The following is a 20,069-nucleotide window of genomic DNA, read 5'->3' as shown; positions in this document are numbered from 1 at the left end:
CCAAAAGGAGCTCCCTCAGTAACCACCTGCGATTGTGACCCACCACAAGTACACCATGACCCATAATTGTGGGAAAACCTGCAGCAAATATTTTTATACATTTTAGGATTTGTCTGGAATTCACTTGTTTTCACTTCTATTGTGGTCTATGGTGTTCCAATTATACAGTCAACCTTGTCACTCCACTGAACACATTGAAGTGTCTGCAAAATATGTGTTTCCCTCCATTTATGATCTATGGACATTGGCAATGTCACCACATCAATCCTTAGAATACAGATTTGCTGTTAATCTGACCTTTAAGACTTTCCAAGACCTAGTTTGTGTTGAACATGTATCAAAGACAATATATATTTTATATATTTGTGATTATAGCCTCTTAGAATTATATAATGGAATCCCATAGTCATTCTTTTTAGTACCCCTACCTTCTGACACCTTGGACAGTGTTTATCTACTTAACATTTAATAATCAGGATCGTGAGGCATGAAAAGTCTCTTCTATCAGCTTCATGCTTCCTACTGGAGGAGTCCTCACACCTGGATGATTAAACCAACTTGTTGGACATCCCATTCCTAAACCATGGGTATTAATACATAGTTGGCCACCTTTGGTAGCAATGACAGCCTCCACTCTTCTGAGAAAGCTTTCCATAGGATTTTTTTTTAATATGTCTGTGGGAATTTGCACCCATTTAGCCAAAAAAGCATTTGTGAGGTCAGGCACTGATGTCTGACAAGGACTAGCTCGTGATTGGTATTCCAATCCATCCAAAAGGGGCAACGTTTGTCTTGCTATGGTGCTTGCAGTCGCTCTCCATATCGGTAACAGTGTGTCCTGGGGTGGGTTTACGGTGCCATTAAATGCCTCTATTGAGGAGTTTCAGCAACACTCCAGGGAGGGATCACACGGGACCCTTGCAGCAGTTTTTGATGTGGCTGAATGTCTCCATATGGAGGCATTACGATAACACCACTCGGAAGGGGAAGCAATTATTATTATGGCTTTCTAGCCTGTTTAACCCCCATGCACATCAATTATCGGCACGGAGATGCATTTCCTTGACATGCCTGGCACGTCAATTGTCGTCAAAGGGTTAAAACGCGGGTTAAATTAAGGTAACATGTAAACATAACATTCTTGTTTTTGGAAAGTTACGCTTTTAGCAGTGATAAAAGCCCAGGCTGGCTTTCCAGTGCGGCTCCTAAAAATGTATTTTGTTACTGGACATCAATGGGACAGACAATCCAATGGAAAATTAAGATAAGCACAATGCAAGAAATCGTTGTAAAGCACAGACAAGATCATCCCTTGACTGGTTTAGTCTTTAATGATACAGGTTTGAGGTTTGTATTAAGTATCTATTAAGAACGTTTGTTTAATTAAAACCAGAAAACACCAAATGTATAATATGTCCACAGTCCAGTAATTTTATTTCATTTATTTTCTTTTAAATTTGTCATTTCAAGTTGCACAAACAAAACTGAACAGCGTTTTATTCTGTTGTTGTTGCTTAAATTCTCTCCTCTGTACACCCAAAACAGTGACCTAAGAACACTACAATATCCAACATACACAAACCTCAGTGGGGATTGAAGTGGGTAGTACACAGACTGGAATCATGGTGCCTTCTTTGTTCCTGAATGAAATGGTCCCACAAAAAAAAGCACAGGGTACAGCACAACATAGGGCCATCTGTTCATTACGGAGTGAGCTACACACTAGCATACCATATACGCGTAAACGGACATTCCCTTGCACAACTGGAGTACTTCTCTTACGCAAAGTTGACTTGTACGTTGCGGAATTTCATAGTTTTGCGCAATAAAGTGGTGTAGATAACGCAGATTAGTGTTCTTTTGCCATCGGCAGTCTTGCATGTGGTAATAGAAACTTTTTTTTTTCTGAATATACAATTTGATTTATATGTATTTAGATAAGACAGTACATAAGCTGCTCACATACATCAATTTGAGAGTCAATATTAAGTTGTTTTCTTTTTCTAACACTACAGAGTGCAAATCAAAGATTTTCCACGATACTGCTAACATTGTTAACCCCTTCGCTGCCAGAACGTCTACACCATACCTCTTTGTAATGCATTGCAGATGCTGGAAAAGGGGTGAAGTGGTTAGCACGAACCTCTTCAACAGCAGGGGGACAGCAAAACATTGCTCTGCAATGCCCCTGATATTGGACAGGTTCTTAAAGAGCAGTCCACAAAAATAAAATATTAAAAGAAACAAAAGCCCACTTAAAACAAAGCATTCAAAAAACTATTCTCATCGAAATAAACAGTTTCATTCTAGAGAATATGGAATGTGAAAACAAAAGAATTAATGGAAGTGTGATCCAAATATGCCATAGAAAAAAAAAATTGTCCTTCATGAAACAAAGGGTTTGAGAACGTGCAGCAGAACTCTGCAGCTTTCCCCTGTTATGGATTGAGAGGCAGAAGAGGGACGGTGGAGTTTCAGTAAGAAAAATAGCCCAGGTTCAGAGGTTGTAGCTCTTTTGTATTACATGGTATATCCAAAACCAGGTTGGGGCTGCCCGTAGGCAGGGGCAGCATAGCCATAGCCATACGGAGCTTGAGGAGGTACTGCAACGCTGGGTCCTGCAGTCAACATCAGCTGTGGTTGGCCTAAAGTGAATGGTGAGACAGGTTAAGCCACTGCTACAGGTTAAGATAGAGCAGGTGAAAAATTATGGGGAAAATTCAGGGTTTTTTTTTCACATATCCAGTAAGGCTTATTAAAGAACTATGGAATATACAAACCATAAAGTAACATTAGAATAATTAACATATATTTTGTTTCAGAGAACAATGGCCTATAGTCTAAAACTGGATGATCAGAGGATAAGATGTAAAGTAATGAAAGTTATTACACTCAAAGGGTAGTTCACAAATGGAACAGCTTCCCATTAGAAGTGATAGAGGCTAATACAATGAGGACATTTAAGCATACATAACATTAAACTATCCTGAATGTAAGTACTGATTAAGGTCTTATTCTTTACACACATTAAAAATAAGCAATGTTAAAAAGCAAAAAGGCAGGTGAGATAAAATGCTGTATGCCAAGTGAGTGAACAGAAGAAAAATTTAAGTCGAATCAATATTTGGTGTAACCACCCTTTGCATTCAAACAACATCAATTCCTCTAAGTGCACTTGCAGCAGTTTTCTTTTTCTTTCCCTTTATTGAAAGGAATTCTGTTCCAAACATCTTGGAGATCAAACCATAATTCTTCTGTGGATTTGGGCAGCCCAATTGATTCTCTCTCGCTCTCTTTTCATGTAATCCCAGACAGACTCGATTGTGTTGAGATTAGGGCTCTGTAGGGGCCATGCCATCCATGTTTCATTAAAAAATTCTTCATTACTTTGGCTGTATGTTTGTCATTCTGCTGAATAAATTTGGGGCCAATCATATGCCTCACCAATTGTATTGCATGAGGGATACATCTCTGCGTGTCCTTCTCAATGTTGAGAAGACCATTAATTCTGACAAAATTGCCAACTATCTACAGAAATGCAACTCCAAACTTACAAGGAATGTCCACATGCTTCACTGTAGCCTGCAAACTTGTACAGCTCTGCAGCCCTCCGGTGAATTGCCTTCTGCTAGAGCCAAATATTTACAATTTTGACTCATCAGTCCAGAGCACCAGCTGTCATTTTCCTAAGTCCTGAGTTTTTGTGAAGAGTTCAGTCACTTCAGCTTGTTTCCACATTGGAGGTATAGCTTTTTGGCCACAAGTCTTCCATGAAGACAACCTCTGACCAGACAGTAGATGGATGTACCAGGGTCTCACCGTTTCCTGCCAATGCTGAGCTGGTGGCACTGCTGGACATTCTCCGATTGCAAAGGGAAGTAAGCATGATCTGTCTCACCTTGTGCACCAAGTTTCCTTCACCTACCACTGTCTATGGTCCTCAACATTGCCTGTTTCTTTGTGCTTCTTCAAAAGAGCTTGGACAGAACATCCGGAAACCCCTGTCTGTCTTAGAAATTTCTGCCTGGGAGAGACCTGGTGAATATAGTATAACTACCTTGTGTCTTGTTTTGAAATTAAACTGCCCAGCAGTCTCACCTCATTAGCAAGTTTTGGTGTTCCTTACTCAGTTTTATTCCTTCTACACAGCTGTTTCAGTTATATTAAATTGATGATCATAAGCACTTGTTTGGTATAATTGTTTAACTATATGCTTACAAAATCCATGACTTTGTGCAAGTATACCTAGAAGAGCTGATGCTGTTTTTAAGGCAAAATGTGGTCAAACAATATTGGATTTTTGTTTTGTTTACTCACTTTGCATTTTGTTAGATATAAATATTTCTATTTTTGAAAGCATTCTTACTTTACATTATTGCCCACTCACCTTAAACTGTGGCACAGTACTAGATATCTGCCCTAAAGGGATCCATGTATAAAGTTGACATAGGGGTGGTGGTGGTGGTGACCATTGTTAACTTTATCTGCATATGCCTATGCAGAATCCCTTACAGTGGTGGTAGCACTACACGACCGTGGGAAAAGCAAGTGTTCTGGCTTGTTAGGCCAATTTATGATGAGCATTTAATAATGCCTCTGCTATATATGCGCTGTGCATAGACTAACATGTATACAAGCATATAGCAAGAATTGGAGCACCCATGAGAGCTCCACATTAAGTTATCCATTAACCTCTAATTCTACTGGAGAGTTATGTACAGACCAGTTAACCTAGTGTAAAAGAACTCTGGTATATGGATAAGAAGGCAATATTACCATAAACAATGGGCTGTGTCTCTGTAGCTTGCTCCTCTTCTTTCCTTAGGGATTCTGACGCATCTAATTTATCAACCTGGGATGGATGGGGGAGGGGTGAGAGAAAGAACAGGAAACAGTTCAAAATTAACAGCAGCCAACCGATAATAAACACTATATATTGATGAAAAAAACATGGAAAAGCCTTAAGGTTTATGAACAGATTTTTCTCAGTTAAGGCTTTTTTTTTTTTTAAACATTCAGAAAATGTAAGCCTTGTGGTATAGAAATTGACTGTCCTTTAAACCTTTGACTGTTTAATATACATTTGAGAAACGTTTGCTAAAAACTCCGAGCCAATATTTGTAATTTAAAGCAGTGCTACTGGTGAGTTGTGCAAATGAAATTTTCTACTTTGTGCTGAACACTTCATTTGTATACAATGCTAAACGTGTGCCAAATATTAAATATTTCTATTCATTAAAATAGAAAACACTTGATTCATACGATCAGTTTTATTTTGTGGCAATTGTATTCTTAATAATAATAAAAAAATCTATAAAGTGGTACAGAATTTCATATAACACACAGAGGCAGGCTTTATACTTCAGGGAAAAACACTCAAAAAATGCCAAAAAAATCCCAACAGACAGAAGAACATATATTAGAAACCAAAAGAAAAAAAATGCTATACATATTACACAAACAGCCCAAGCACCAACATTGTAAACCAATCCTTTAGATCCCTTCAACAGCTAATTTAAGAAAGGAATATAGAAAACAGCCTCGCAGATGGCTTCCAAGTCATTAACATATACTATAAAATACAACTAATTTCAGCCACGAAAACTAGTGAGTGATTAAAAAAACCAAAATGATTTTTAATTTATTAAAAGCATACACATGCAATTTAGTTTTTATAAATGATTCCCTGACCTCAATTCATAGCCTCATCTTCTGAAGAGATGCCTTGGGCCCCAAATCCTGCCATAGACCCGCTTGGCTGTATTGCTTGAACTCAACCTATACCAGCGGCTACGGAAAAACACCTCAGAGACACATTTACTATCTTGCTAAAGCCTCGGTTGCCATCTTTCGTTGTAGGTTTTGCGATGAAGAGGTATTGGCAGACTACACTCTCTATATTACAACTATGTTTCCCAATGTGAAGGCCTGGAAGACCCCACCTAAACAATGTTCATGAAGGTTCCTGCTCCAAATGTAGGCAAAGCAATCTTTCATAAAAAAAATTAAACTTATGTTGGTTAACATATTCTTCACACGAGTCCATTTAAATTGAAGAAAGAAAAAAAAACAGGCCACGCAAGAACCGCAAACGCATGCAAGCTTATGTTTTGGCATGCATAGCAGAGGGCACGACGTTAAAAAAAAAAAAAAAAAAATAAAACGTAGAAAATAGTAACTTGCATGTAACATTTTAAAAATATACAAGGCGTTTGCTGCTGTACCAAAAGTTCATCTTCATCAATAAAATGGATCAAACGAACTGAATACATTATTTTTTACACAAGTTGATTAACCCCTTCCGTACCGGTGACGTACCTGGTACTTCCTGGTTGGGTGTCACCCACAGACTGGGACGTACCAGGTACGTCATCGATGACGGACGCTGGGATTGCGAGGGGCGGCTGCTACTGACTGCTGGGTGTCCCCAGCGATCTGTAGCAGCCACTCCCCCTCAATTCCGTGCATGTGACCGATTTGAAGGGAATCACGAGCACGGAATGAAAATACTTAAATAAAACTGCGGTCTTCAAGGGAAGACGCAGCACGAGAACGCCAGTAGGGAAAGGGTTAAAAAAAAAAAAAAAAGTCTTTAACCTGTCTACCACAAAAATCTTTTAATTGTACTTCAACTGCTTTCTATGGCTTTACAGATTTCAGTTAAGTAGATTAAAGTTGCAATGTAAAACAGCCCAATTTCTTTTTATTCAGTAGTAATTACAAAGCAACACTTTTCCTTAACAGAAAACAAAAACCACAGCGCTGATCTGCAGATGAGAAATTTGCCACATAGTTAGTATGAGTGTAAAAAAACGAATAGGCTTTTCCGCTACTATTTTCTATAAAACATGCATTTGATGTGTTTTGTGTATTAACCTAAATTTAGGAATAAAAAAAATAAAATAAAGCAGAGCAGAACTGAAGCGAGGTGTAAAATCTGAACGTAGGATTTAGCCATAGACTCCTAACTTTCAGGCTGTGATGATGCACTTGCAACGGCTGCTTTAGACACACCATAACTCACTACTATACCTTCATTACCTGCTTTAGTTTATTTTGTTATAAAAAAAAATAAAAACTATCACTATTTATTTAGTGTTTGTCAACTGCAGAACTTTTGTCAACTGCAAATTTCCCAAAAGACTGAAAAAAGTTCAGCGCACACATGCTATGGTGTCCAGCACGGGCATAATCTCTAATTGTACAGCACCGCAGAATATAATGGCGCTACCTAAATCAATAATTAAGAAGGAGCTTCCCCTTTCATTATATCAAATAAAGGTAACTTTTCTAATACTGCAAATGGTCTTAAATTGGCTTAAACTTGCAATTAAATGCCAACCGTTTTCCAATTCCCATATAAAAACCATATGAAGAAACATTGTAGATGGACAATATTTCTGCTCAAGGTGTCACGCTTAAAAGATCTTTCACTACTGAATTTAAACATGGACAGAAAGATTCAGTCTTATTGATAACCTAAAAAGAAAGCAAACAGCATTGACACCACAGGAGGTGGGCACCGGAATAAAATTGGAAAGTCTACTTCCGTTCTATAATTTTGTCTGTCAGTTGATTAGTAAAACAGAATGGGAGTGTGGATCACAGTTCCGTAACGCATTCAAACAAGAGATCGAATCTGAAGGATGGACACGTTCAAGAGATGTGTCAGTGCAGCTCAAAAACCATCATGCTTAACATGTTTCTGAGAGAATGAAACAGCAAACTAGAGCTTTGGAACCAGGAACAGAATATAGCCTGGGAAATCATAGCACAAAGAGGTAGACAAGTACTAAAACTTCCAGTAGCCCTGGCTAACTGGCTTGTGGCGTTCCTTTATTCATACACATGTATTTCTAGACATCAGTGATTGAGGTTCCAGATTGCGCAATGAATGGGTCTAGGTTGAACCCATGGGAATTTCTATTGTGCTAATAGTGCAGATAAGATTACTTTTCTAAGGGGTAGGCTAGGTGAAAACACAAAGTGGAACCTTCACCACAAGTGTCCTCGGTAACAGATGCCCGGAACTGTGAAGGTGGCTTCTTAAGCAAATATAGTATTTTAGACTTTGTATATTCTGTCCATCCTTTTGATTGTAGCCTCCAAACTGACATTACGGACTGTGAACCAACGTTTAGTAACTTTATTAGTTCACGTTAGCAACACAACTACTATACAATCTCCTAATTGTAACTATTTTAGTGCTGTTTAGAATGCCCGCAGAGGCTCTTAGTGAGTTTGGAAAAGAGGAAAGCAGCAGTAAGTGAAAGTGTAAAAAAAGGAAGAGTGGAAAACTCATGCAGATTCTTTAGACTTAGTCTTCCAGGTTTAAAGATGGAAAACAAGAATCAACTTTCACCTTTTCCTTTATTGCATCAACCTGAAAAGGAATTCAGAGGGTGCAGCTTAGAAAATCAAATTTTACATTGAGCATAAAAAGAAAGAATAAGCAAAAGGAAAAAAAGCAGTTAGGAAAGATATAAAATCAAAATATACATGATGATGGGGGGAAAAAAAGAACAAGATGCACAAGCCTGGTTTCAATCTTCAACAAGCCCTGGTCACGCACAACCTGACAATGCTGCACAAATTGCACTGTGAAGGTACCCGGGTACAATAACTTAAAAAAACACGTGGAATATTAAAGAAAAGTAATCCAATGACTGCGTACGGACAGATAATGTGTGTGATGACTGCTGGTGTTTAGCCCTTTAATGAGGGTTATCCTACAGGACCGATGGGAGCTGACATTTATAGACTGTGACAGACTGTTGGTCCAAAAGGGCATAACTAGCCAGCAGTAGCGTGTATAGTAATGGGAATACAGTCACCATATTTAGCTTTAGACTACAGAACACTGTTGTGTATCTTTAGAATAAAAGGTTATGACGGATTTAATGCATACAGCCTACATCAAAATCATTATATGAAGCTATTACATGAAGGGGCGAGAAGAAAACAAAAATTTTACTGCCAAAGAAATGTAGATTTCTTATGACAGTTTAACATTTTCAACAGCCAGTGGAACTAAATGCAGAATGAGCAGAAAAGACATTGTTCTAATAGTACAGTAAAAACCTGCACAGAATTAATGAGTTAACCCTACATATATATACTGTATGTTTTGTATTGTACAGAAATATTAATGCACTGGATACCAAGATAGGTGACAGCACTAGCGCAAAAAACAAAAACCAAACATGGATAAAGGCAAAAAGGTACAGATCCACCGTCATCACACTATTCCACTGCGGGTGACTTTAATGTCGTTTATGGAAATAGAACAGATTTATAATAGCGTTGAATGAATCACGTAGGGTGTGTACTGTTTGCAAACGACACACTACTGTTTGGTGGCGTAAAAACATCAACATAAAGTTACGCAAATTGCTGACCATTTAATATTTAGAAAAGGCGGTGGGTATTGAGGTTTACGGCTCATGCATAATGAATGAATGATGTGGAAATTATCTAGAAAGCCAAAATTAGATTACAGGTATTGCAAAGCAAACATTTCACCAAAAATGTACTGTTTAATATCAAGAGTGCTTATCTAATTTCTGAATTAGGTCCCTCCCGCAATGTCATATAAGCAATTGGTTAGGGAATTAACTATTTCTTAAAACATACAGAATGTGTATGGCTTAAATCAGACATTTCTGGTACAGAAAACAAGGGTTAAAAAAAGATGACCGTGCCAGATTTACAATGAACATGATGCAGGCCATGAGCAGGGACAGGCATGGCGTTTGTTTCAACACTTAAATCTCTGCCCTTTCAGTGAGAAACACAAAACAAAGTTTTAAGGTCGCTGCCATTAATTGGAACTGGAGATGGCACATACTTTATCTCAAGTACAGACGCAGAGATCTGATATGTGATGTCTCAAACAGAAGTACCAGTTGACAGAAATAACCAGTTCTTTTTTTATTATCTTACCTTGCTTAAGTACTCTCTCATGACCTGGATGAAGTAGGGCATGGCAAAATCCATAATGTTGTGCCTCCAAGCCGTTTCCATCACCACATCTGGCCTCAGCAGGTCATAGCATGTGAAGAGACACGCGGCAAAGCATTCTTTTTTATCTTCCAACAAAAACCATTGTAGAAGTTCCTCGGCCAGCTCTGTATCTTTGGATTCGGAGGCATACTGCATAGCATCCTGAGATAGAAGCATTCTGCGTCACTATACATGCATAAACGTAGCACCAGTCATCAACCATTGACCGGTAAAGGTTCAAATGTTACATATTTTAATATACCGTATTGGCCCGAATATAGGCCGCACTTTTTCCCCCTACTTTAAGTCTTGAAAGTGGGGGTGCGGCCTATATTCGGGGTCTAGCGCCCGACGCCCGGGACATGCAGTCCCGGGCGCCGGGCAGCCAGCGGGGTTAGGATACAGATCCCCCGCAGCGGTGCAGGGGACCTGCATCCTACTCCCCGATACGCTCAGACAGCCTCCCCTGCCGGCACTTTCCACGGGGGGAGTACCGGCACGTGAAGTTGTCTAAGCGCATCGCACGGACGTTCACCGGCAGCGGCGATGCGCTGTTGCCGGTGAACGTGCGCACGATGCATTCTAACCCCCCCGGACTTACCAGGGCAGACTCCCGGGTGTCTTGCAGGGCCGGCGGAAGACATCTACGCAATACGCGTATACAACTTCCGGTGCCGGCACTTCCGCTGAGTGCCGGCACCGGGAGTTGTATACACGATGTGCATAGATGTCCCCCTCCGGCCCCGTAAGACACCCGGAAGTCTGCTCTGGTAAGTCGGGGGGGAGGACAGTGTGGCAGCATATCTCGGGGAGGGGGGGAGGACAGAGTGGCAGCATATCTCGGGGAGGGGGAGAGGACAGAGTGGCAGCATATCTCGGGGAGGGGGAGAGGACAGAGTGGCAGCATATCTCGGGGAGGGGGAGAGGACAGAGTGGCAGCATATCTCGAGGGGGGGGGCAGAGTGGCAGCATATCTCGGGGAGGGGGAGAGGACAGAGTGGCAGCATATCTCGGGGAGGGAGGACAGTGGCAGCATATCTCGGAGGGGGAGGACAGAGTGGCAGCATATCTCGGGGAGGGGGGAGAGGACAGAGTGGCAGCATGTTTTTTAAAGAAAAAAACTTTTTCTTTAAAAAAGCACCAAACTTTTAGGGTGCGGCCTATATACGGGGGCGGCCTATATCCGAGCCAATACGGTATATGAAAATACAGCAATACTGTTTCTACGGGGAAAAAGGGGGCTTTGTGGAACGGTTAAATGAAGTTCAAAAGGTGCTTAAAAGACGATGGTTTCAACTCAAAGCAACATGCACAGGCGTCACCTTTTGTCTCCCCTCAATTCAACAATTTCTAGATTAGAACTAAAAGTAAATATCTCAGTTTTATACAACAAGTTACACCCGTGCCAATCATGCTTCTCAAAACGGAAGTCCTGTAGCTGGCAGCTGTCTTTTTTTGATAATTTTGTGTAATTTATGGTTTGCCAATTTGAGATTAAAGTTTTTGGTTTCTGTTTTGTCTAGGGTGGTGTATGGCGCAAAGAACTGAAGTTTTGCACAAAACAGAACATTAAACACAACTTCACAGTTAATCTTTCCTCTTAAAGGTCCACCCCCCCCAATATGACCTTGGCTTTATTATAACCTAAATAAACGTCAAGTACCTTGTAAAGTCTGTCCTTCTTGCAAAGCTCCACACTCTGTTTCCAGCGGTTATTGCCTTTGAAGAGGTAAGCAGCAATTCGCCGAAACTCAATCAGCTCGTGTTTCTCCAAGCGTTGAGCCAGAGAAATATTATCAAAGTTGTCGTACGCATCTATTGATGTGCGAAGCGCCTGTAAAAACAGAACGAGTCAACCATTTTCAACAGAACCCCTTTACTAGTAAATAAAATAAAAAAAATTCCACAACATGTCTTATAACTCTCTTGCGCAAGAGGTACCTGGTAATCTTCTTCAGTAATGAATAGGTTGTTTAGAGCCTCGTTGACAGACTTATTGTTATGATTCTGAACAGAACGCAGATATGGTTTAACCAGTGGTAGCTGCTTCACCTACACCGCAAGAAAAAGTAGTCTGTTAGTCATTGTCTTGCAGGCATGAAACATATTATTCAGACTGTGAAATCTATTTAGAAAAGGCTGCTTGTGTTGGAGGACTGGAAATACACAGTACTATTAGTTACCTTGCTGAAGTAGTTGACTGCACGGGTATGGTCTAACCTTGGAGACAATACCATTAGGAGATCGTTCAACAACAGTGGCTTGAACTCCAAATAAAATTGGATTGCTCTGTAATACAGCTCAACATTGGCCACCTATAACGGGGAAAAAACATTGAAAACGGTGAATATGTGAAGTTGCTTGCCAAGATTATTTTCAATCGCGCAGACGCATAGGAAGCAAGCCAAGATGCAGTTTTTGTTCAATTCTATGATTTAGTGTAGAGTGGAGTGTAACTGTAGAGTCCCTTAACGAATAATAGATGTAAACTTCTATGTGTAACAAAACTAGAGATGCAAATTTAGACAAGGTATGATGTGTGACAAGAGAAGAATAACTGCTTGCTATGCATGAGGTCACCTGTTCACATCTAGAACCAGGTAGTTGTCAAATGTGATATATACACAATAGAAGAACCCGTTTCAGACAACGTGATAAACCATGTCATTTACCTTTGTTATGATGTCTTTAAATTGCCCTTCTTTCCATGCATCTGTGGGGTGACTCATCATCGTGATAATGGCATTATCGTATTCTTCGTATTTGTCGTAAAGGAACACCAACTCTGCCCATAGATGAGCTTGTTCAGCCGCTCTCAGCACCTACAGAATAACACACAAGCATTTTCAGATAATTTAGCCATACATTTTAATAGTATCTACTGACAAGTGTTATAAATTCAACCTGTTGGTGGTCACTCATAGCTACTGATATATCTACACAGTATCACATATTACCTTAGGAATATTGACTCTCGACCAGAACAGTTCCAAGTGCTCCCTCATTTTTTGTGGCTTGAATTTGGAATACAGAATTGCTAGCTCTGTGAACATGCCCATATGTGCACGCTCCAGGCCCAGGGCTGCCTCCAGCATGGTGATAAGTTCTTCAAAGTACCCACGATCCTGGGGAGGGAAAAAATATTTCAACCTTAGAAATAGAGTAAATGGGGTAGAGAAAAAAAATAATAAGATGTAATCACATTAAAGAACTATAACAATGTAAGTAGCAATGAAAGGTGTCAATGTAGTACAATGAGTCAAGCAAGACATAATAATAATGTAGTAGTAATAATAATTTGATCGTTGTACTTCTGCTTACCTGGTAATAATTTATTAGTTCCTCCAGTTCATCTGCATGTACAACAATGTGAAGGCCGCACATCTGAGCCAGACGGAATTCTTTGCCATCAACACAAGCGAAGCAAACCTAAAGATATAAAAACATACGTTCAAGAACTCTAAGATCTTAGGGAGTAGAAAAGTAAAAATGCTAAGAGAACCAGCGCCTCACCTCTTTCCAGGTACGAGTGCTGTTTGCCTTGCGGGCCCCATCCACAGCAGCTTGGTACTCTCCCAGGTGAACCAGCGTGGATGCCAAACGACCAAAGTTGGAGACGTTGTTATAGAGGAGCTTAGCAGCATCATACATTTTTTCATCGTAGCAGCGGTCACCAACCTGCATTATTAAAAAAAAAAAAATCCTTAACTGACCCTCTCCTCTTTTGATGAAGTCACCAAATAGGACAATTATTCCATGCTGAAGAATATCTTTAGAACGCTCAGAACGCACGGCATCAGATAGTTTAGGTTGGAAAACATGTATTTCTGATCTAGTATATGGTTAGTTTTAGTAGTATGAGAAATTTTAGGGAATAGAAACTACTTCTCAACAAATGTGAATTTTACAGGTTGCCACTTTACTATATTTTTTTTAAATGATTTCTTAGGCCAGAGTGTCTCTTAGCAGTAAATAATGAAAAAATAAGTTTGTGGCAATATGCTATAAAGTTCCTAATTAAAATCCATAATTGTGATGGGAGGATTTCAATCAGTAGGCAGAGATTATGGCAATAACCATTGCCTTTAAAAGTTTATGTTTAGACAAGTTTTGAGCTCCCAAAATTTTTTACATAATTGTTTTGCTATTTTATTTAGTTGATCTAATAACCTTCATAGAAGAATCTTATCCCTGCTTTGGGAAGTAGTATATTATTATTACATATGACAGTCAGACTGCAGTTTATAATACCGTATTTGCTCGATTATAAGACGAGGTTTTTTCCAGAGCAAATGCTCTGAAAAATACCCCTCGTTTTATAATCAGGGTCGTCTTATAATCAGACCTCAAATAGGTCTGATTATGAGACTAAGATCCAGATCCCCCGCAGCGATGCAGAGGACCTGGATCCTCCTGTGTTAACCCCCCCCCCCCCAACTTACCGGTGCTTCTGAGTCCCCGGTGCTTAGTCCGGGCTGCGTGTAGAGCTCTACGCGATACAATCGCGTAGAGCTCTACACGCTTCCCGGACTAAGCACTGGGGACCCAGATGCAGGGGACCTGGATCTTCCTGTGTTAACCCCCGACCCAACTTAGATGCAGGGGACCTGGACCCTCCTGTGTTATGCGCCCCCCCCCCAACTCAGAAGCACCGGTAAGTTTGGAGGAGGGAGTGTTAAATGGGGGGATGTAAGGCATTTCTGGAGGCAGCGTGCTCTGTGAAATGCCTTTTAACCCCTTTAATGCCACTCTGCCTCCTGAAATGCCTTAAACCTCCCTATATGCCACTCTTCCCCATAATATGCCTTTTAACCCTCTAAGTGCCAGAGTGGCATATAGGGTTAAAAGGCATATCATGGGGCACAGTGGCATATAGGGTTAAAAGGCATATCATGGGGCACTGTGACATTTAGAGGGTTAAAAGGCATATCATGGGGCACAGTGGCATATAGGGGGTATAAGGCACTTCTGGGGCAGATGTGCATAACTGGGGGGCAGGTTTGAAAATAGAAGGAAATAAAACCAAAATATTTTTCTCAAGCATAGCTTTTATTAAAAAAAGTGTTTAAATGAATTAACATTTACTGGTAAAACTTTTTTCCTATAGGGTCGTCTTATATTCGGGCTTTTTCTTTTTTTTCCTAAATTAATATTACGATTTGGGGGGTCGTCTTATAATCGAGCAAATACGGTATTATGATAAATCTAAGATGTTTATGCAATGTAATGTGTTTCACCTGTTGCATTATTGTATGTGTTAAGTCCATAAGCCAGTAATTCACATATGATAACCAATCAAGATCTATTTTGATGTATTTTGAAGATAAAAAAAAATGTAGGGTATCAGTTGAGGCTAATATGGCGGATGTGGTCCTACAATAATTAATAGCGTCAGAATTGACAATAAATTGGTTTTGCATCTCAAACATCCCTAACAGTGATCAACACATGGAATGAATGCTCTACAATACAATTTAACTCTTGATCGTCACTTTGAATAACATTTCCAGAGTTTCCATCACTAAAAAAAGTCCCTGTGCACACCAAGGGCAAGGATACCAGGTGGGGCTTCAATGGCACGTGGGCATAACGTCTGTCCTCAGATTTATGTAAATGGTTGTTAAAGGTGGATGTGGAAGGTAGTGCAGTGGCCACAGCTTGACAGATCATGGTTCAGAGCTTTTTAAGCTGTCCAATTGAGGAACGTACATTTACATGGTTTATATATATATTTAGACAAGCTAGTGGATAAGTAGCACAACCCTGGAACTTGGTTGCTTAACTATCCTCATGCATTTATCCATTTTTTTTTTTGGTTGATTTATGTTGTCTATAATAGCAGCAACAATGATAAATCTTAGGAATACAATAGAAAAAGGAAAACATGCTGAACTGCACAGTAATGTGCTCTAAATCTACATTGATGATGTGTCTGTTGTACGCAATGTTGGAGTAGAACGCAATAATAATAATAAAAAAAGAATACATCAATGTTAAACACCATATATTCCATGGCCCACTACCTACTTGTTGAATGTGAGCATTGTTTGGTCCGTTTATGAACTCCTCAAGTTCTGTGAGACGGTTGGTTTTGGCAAGAGCGAAGATAAGCTCTGTTTCTACATACGATTCTCGTGCCTTCTTTCTTGCCATCTGCAGGTACTTAACCAACTCTTCCCAGTTCCCTGAAGAAGAAACCCCAACCGAAACAGAACATGAGAGCCAAAGCTACACGCAGCACATTCAATAATGCAAATACAAGATTTGTAACCGACAGCGTACTCATCCAAGGCTGATTAAAGAAAGCTATCACCTACAGTGACCGAGCCTATAAAACAAAATAAAACACTTACCACTGGCATTGGCGGCCTGTACAACTTCCATGTAAGAAGATGGATCATCTGCTTTAATGTAAGAATCAATGGCTTCCTTCACCATGCCCTTCTGCAACTGGGCTTTAGCGAGCTGGCTCCAAACAGCTGGTTCATTGCAGCGCTCAGCAAACTCATAGGCACGATCCAAATTCCCGATATGCTCAATCAAAACCTTGAAGTTATATATATATTTTTAAATTTATCACGATAAAGCCAATTATATATTGTTTTAACTAAGCACTATTGTGTCAATTACCTGTACAGCTGAGGTGTTGACATCAAATTTCCTAAATATGGCAAATGCCTCCTCGTAGAGCTCGTTACTGATGGCGATGTTTGCAATATCCGGGGCATCATAGTTATCCAGGCGGTTGATGTACTCCATGACTCTGGTGCGGTCAGCTTTAATTGCAGTCAAGATCAAGAGATTCTGCAGATTTCTGTTGAGGAAAAAGTTATTATACAATAAAGTGTATACACAGAAACGTAGACTAGGTAGCTATATCTTAATGTTGTGTATTGTTGGGCTATGATACTGCAGGCTCAGTAATTGCAAAAGCAATGGTGCAATGTTTATTAGCCATTCCCCAGGCCATGTGCATTGTAAAGTTCCCATATGTCCCCATTGCTTTTTACCTGTGCTCACTGAAGACAGAATTGTCCAAAACAATCTTCTCTAGAAGCTCAATGAGCTCATTGGGAAGGTCTGCCGTCATAAATGCTTTTACCGTTACAGACACTTCTTCTGGGTCCTGGGTTTCAGACAATGCCGTTTGTACAACCTGCACAAAAAGAGTATATCATTAGACCTGGCCTTATCCGTAACTCACTGCTCCAAAAGCTAATGTCCAGGGACATTAAAAAGGAAAAATTCAAAAGGAGAATTATGGTTGAGGAAATGGTTAAAAATGCTGAAAAAAAAAACTCCAGTTTTGAGCACAACACCGAGCAAAGAAGCGGTTAATTCACACTAATTAAAATCTTAATATTTCAAGCCACACCGATTCAATGAATAAGTTATTTTAAGCTTTTGTGCTAACGACCAACTACACCTTTGTGGGAATAAGACCAGATTGGCAGCCATGGACAAGTATTCAAACAATCCAAAGTTACTAATATGTCCTTGCAATTCCCTGCACAATTGCTTAGTTTTTTGGTTTATTTTTTCACATTGCGATGTTTTAGAATACATAAAAAGACACCTCAAGCATTACCTGATCTATCAGAGGCCTCCTGTATGGATTGCTTTCCAACAAGACACTAGCCCACAATTCAGGATCCTTGCGACGTACGAGGTATCGTGACAAGCTTTTGAAGAGAGAATTTTCATTGCAAACCTATTAAAAACGGATAATGAAAACAAACACTATTAATCTCCCAAAAAGGTATTGATATTAAATGTATAAGCAATAATAGAGTAATAATTGATAATTACAAATAATAAATCATGTGTTCTCATTGCATTTATGAACACCTAATTATAAGATGCCACAAACCAACATAATGGTACTGTTTATCTGGGAAAACAAGATAAGAGATAATGGGGCATTGATTAATACATGACATAAAGGCTATTATATTAAATACATACATTTATTAGCTCCAGATCACATTGGCCACGTTCATATGCCACACATGCCAGATGTGGGTCTCTCTTCTCACAATATTTTCCAACCACTCTGCTGTCATAGTATGGGTTCTCGCGAAGAAATCGTTCGGGATTATTGTTGCTGTCGATGTAGATTTTAGCTAATGCGTTATGAGTGGCAGGCTCCTCACATCCCTCATGGATTCGAGATTCCAGCCATGGCAGCAGCAGTTTCAACCTGGTAGGGATGAATGGGTACAAAATGAGCAGCCACATTAAGAGGAAAAGTTGTATTTGATCATCTGGACACCATGAGACCAGGCGACAATCAGGAACATAGTCATGGAAAATTAAAACTCACGAGACTTCTGCCAGATAACCAACCTGCCTCCTTGTACTGAAAGTAATTATTTTCTACATCGAAATGCCTTCCAGATTGCTTACATGCATGTGTTAATGCAAATGAATTGTATGAATCAAGACACCCAGGCTAAGGAGTACTAAACCATTAAAAGATATGTCCACTAGTTTGGCTCCCAGTTTAACCACACTAACCACATTGTAAAGTAAGGCTAAGAATGTATAAAAAAACAAACAAAAAAAAAACCACTGAATAAAAGCTATTTATAACACAAATACCTATTTCTTTTCTCGACTTCAGCAACCAGCTCATCAGTGGAGAATTGACCTCTAACAACAAGGATAAGGTTTTTGATAACATCTTCAGAGCAGTCCACATCGAGTAAGCCTCCAATAACAACTGGCAAACGACTCGGATTCACCTATTACAAAAATACGTTGGAAAAATGACCGCTGAGCATACTGAACACTGCTACTTTATAGCTCTTATTAAAGAAAATGGTCATCCATTTGGTAAATAATACCCCAGTTAATTTGAGATCAATGAATTATTAACCTCTATAAGGTGTATTGTATTATTATAGACAAATATAATTTAGATTTTAATACACATCACTTTTAATACACATCAGGGACCACATTTTCTTCACGTGGACTGTGCTTTTTGAAGTTATAATCTTTACAGCTAAAGTAAATGCATTTGTAAATGATTCATGGTATAAAGTGACACCCACCTTTTGTACATAAATCTCGATGTACTTCTGTAAGTTGTTTCTGTACAGATACAGCACAAGATCATGGACAAAGTCAAAACGGTCACAAACAATTATCAAAGGCAGTTGGTCTGTTAGCTTAGCTTCCTGTAAAAAGCATGGAGAAAATTTGGTGAGCATCAACGCAACAGGCAAACCCAAAAGCAGCTTCTATAACGGTTACAAATTAGACACAAAAATAGAAATAAATATACAAACATCATGCGCCTGGTTCGTTTGCAAGACAGGCCAAGATGCTCAAGGGAGGGCACAATGGTGTCACCTTATTCAAATGCCAAAAGTCTTGTGCCCGAAATTACTTATGGGACACTGCACGAAAGTTTATATTTTGTCAACATTTAGCACACTAAGAAAAAACAATGGATAACTAAATACTGCACTTTATGGGGATTTCTTTCGGACATGAAATCTTACAAAATACAATTACACTGGAAATATAAGAAAGCAGGTGGGGATCCTACGCTAGAGATTTACCTTGTACATGTCCTGCTCATTCCACAGACAAATGGAAAAGCACAAAAAATAACAACTGCCATCAGGAAATTGTTTATATGCATTTAAAGAGCATGTTAATATACTCTCTCTATAGAACACACTTGTGTATGTGTTACTTGCCTGTAAAGAATGTGATTATTTTGCCTCTAGACTTTTATTGTAATGTAGTGTATGTAAGGGAGGTATGTAAACCATCTGGCCCATCACTAGGCAATGTAAGCAGAAAGTTGACCACACACAAAGTGGAAATTACCAGCTTACCCAACTGGAAGTATTTAAACAAAAAATTATAAATTTTTTACAAATTTGTTGGTTTTTCAATTTTGGCACCAGAAGGCAAACTTGTGAAAATCACCAGCCTCTGTCTATATTTATATCAGAAATGAAATAAGTGGTCAGCTCATCTGCAACACCCTTTTATAGCTAGTGTAACTTTATTATGGCCATTGTATCTGTGTTAATCAAGGCAAATAAATA

General features: G+C 39.4%; 1 protein-coding gene across 1 annotated transcript in view; it reads right to left on the bottom strand.

Annotated features, from left to right (window-relative positions):
• Positions 1–1,406: 1,406 nt before the first annotated feature.
• Positions 1,407–20,069, bottom strand: part of CLTC (clathrin heavy chain) — a 46,178-nt gene continuing 27,515 nt past the window's right edge. Inside the window, exons 15-32 of the mRNA XM_053454647.1 lie at positions 19,059–19,184; positions 18,604–18,746; positions 17,968–18,202; positions 17,591–17,713; positions 17,013–17,158; positions 16,633–16,816; positions 16,356–16,548; positions 16,030–16,187; positions 13,516–13,680; positions 13,324–13,431; positions 12,960–13,127; positions 12,675–12,824; positions 12,186–12,317; positions 11,944–12,054; positions 11,666–11,836; positions 9,943–10,164; positions 4,777–4,852; positions 1,407–2,645 (exon numbers count right to left, since the gene is read on the bottom strand). Coding sequence (XP_053310622.1) covers positions 2,521–2,645; positions 4,777–4,852; positions 9,943–10,164; positions 11,666–11,836; positions 11,944–12,054; positions 12,186–12,317; positions 12,675–12,824; positions 12,960–13,127; positions 13,324–13,431; positions 13,516–13,680; positions 16,030–16,187; positions 16,356–16,548; positions 16,633–16,816; positions 17,013–17,158; positions 17,591–17,713; positions 17,968–18,202; positions 18,604–18,746; positions 19,059–19,184 — 2,736 coding nt within the window. The 3' untranslated portion in view covers positions 1,407–2,520. The remainder of the gene's footprint in view (positions 2,646–4,776; positions 4,853–9,942; positions 10,165–11,665; positions 11,837–11,943; positions 12,055–12,185; positions 12,318–12,674; positions 12,825–12,959; positions 13,128–13,323; positions 13,432–13,515; positions 13,681–16,029; positions 16,188–16,355; positions 16,549–16,632; positions 16,817–17,012; positions 17,159–17,590; positions 17,714–17,967; positions 18,203–18,603; positions 18,747–19,058; positions 19,185–20,069) is intronic.

The sequence above is a fragment of the Spea bombifrons genome, chromosome 2, assembly GCF_027358695.1.
Source record: "Spea bombifrons isolate aSpeBom1 chromosome 2, aSpeBom1.2.pri, whole genome shotgun sequence".
In the NCBI taxonomy this organism is placed as follows: domain Eukaryota; kingdom Metazoa; phylum Chordata; class Amphibia; order Anura; family Pelobatidae; genus Spea; species Spea bombifrons.
This window is presented reverse-complemented; position numbering and strand designations above follow the sequence as displayed.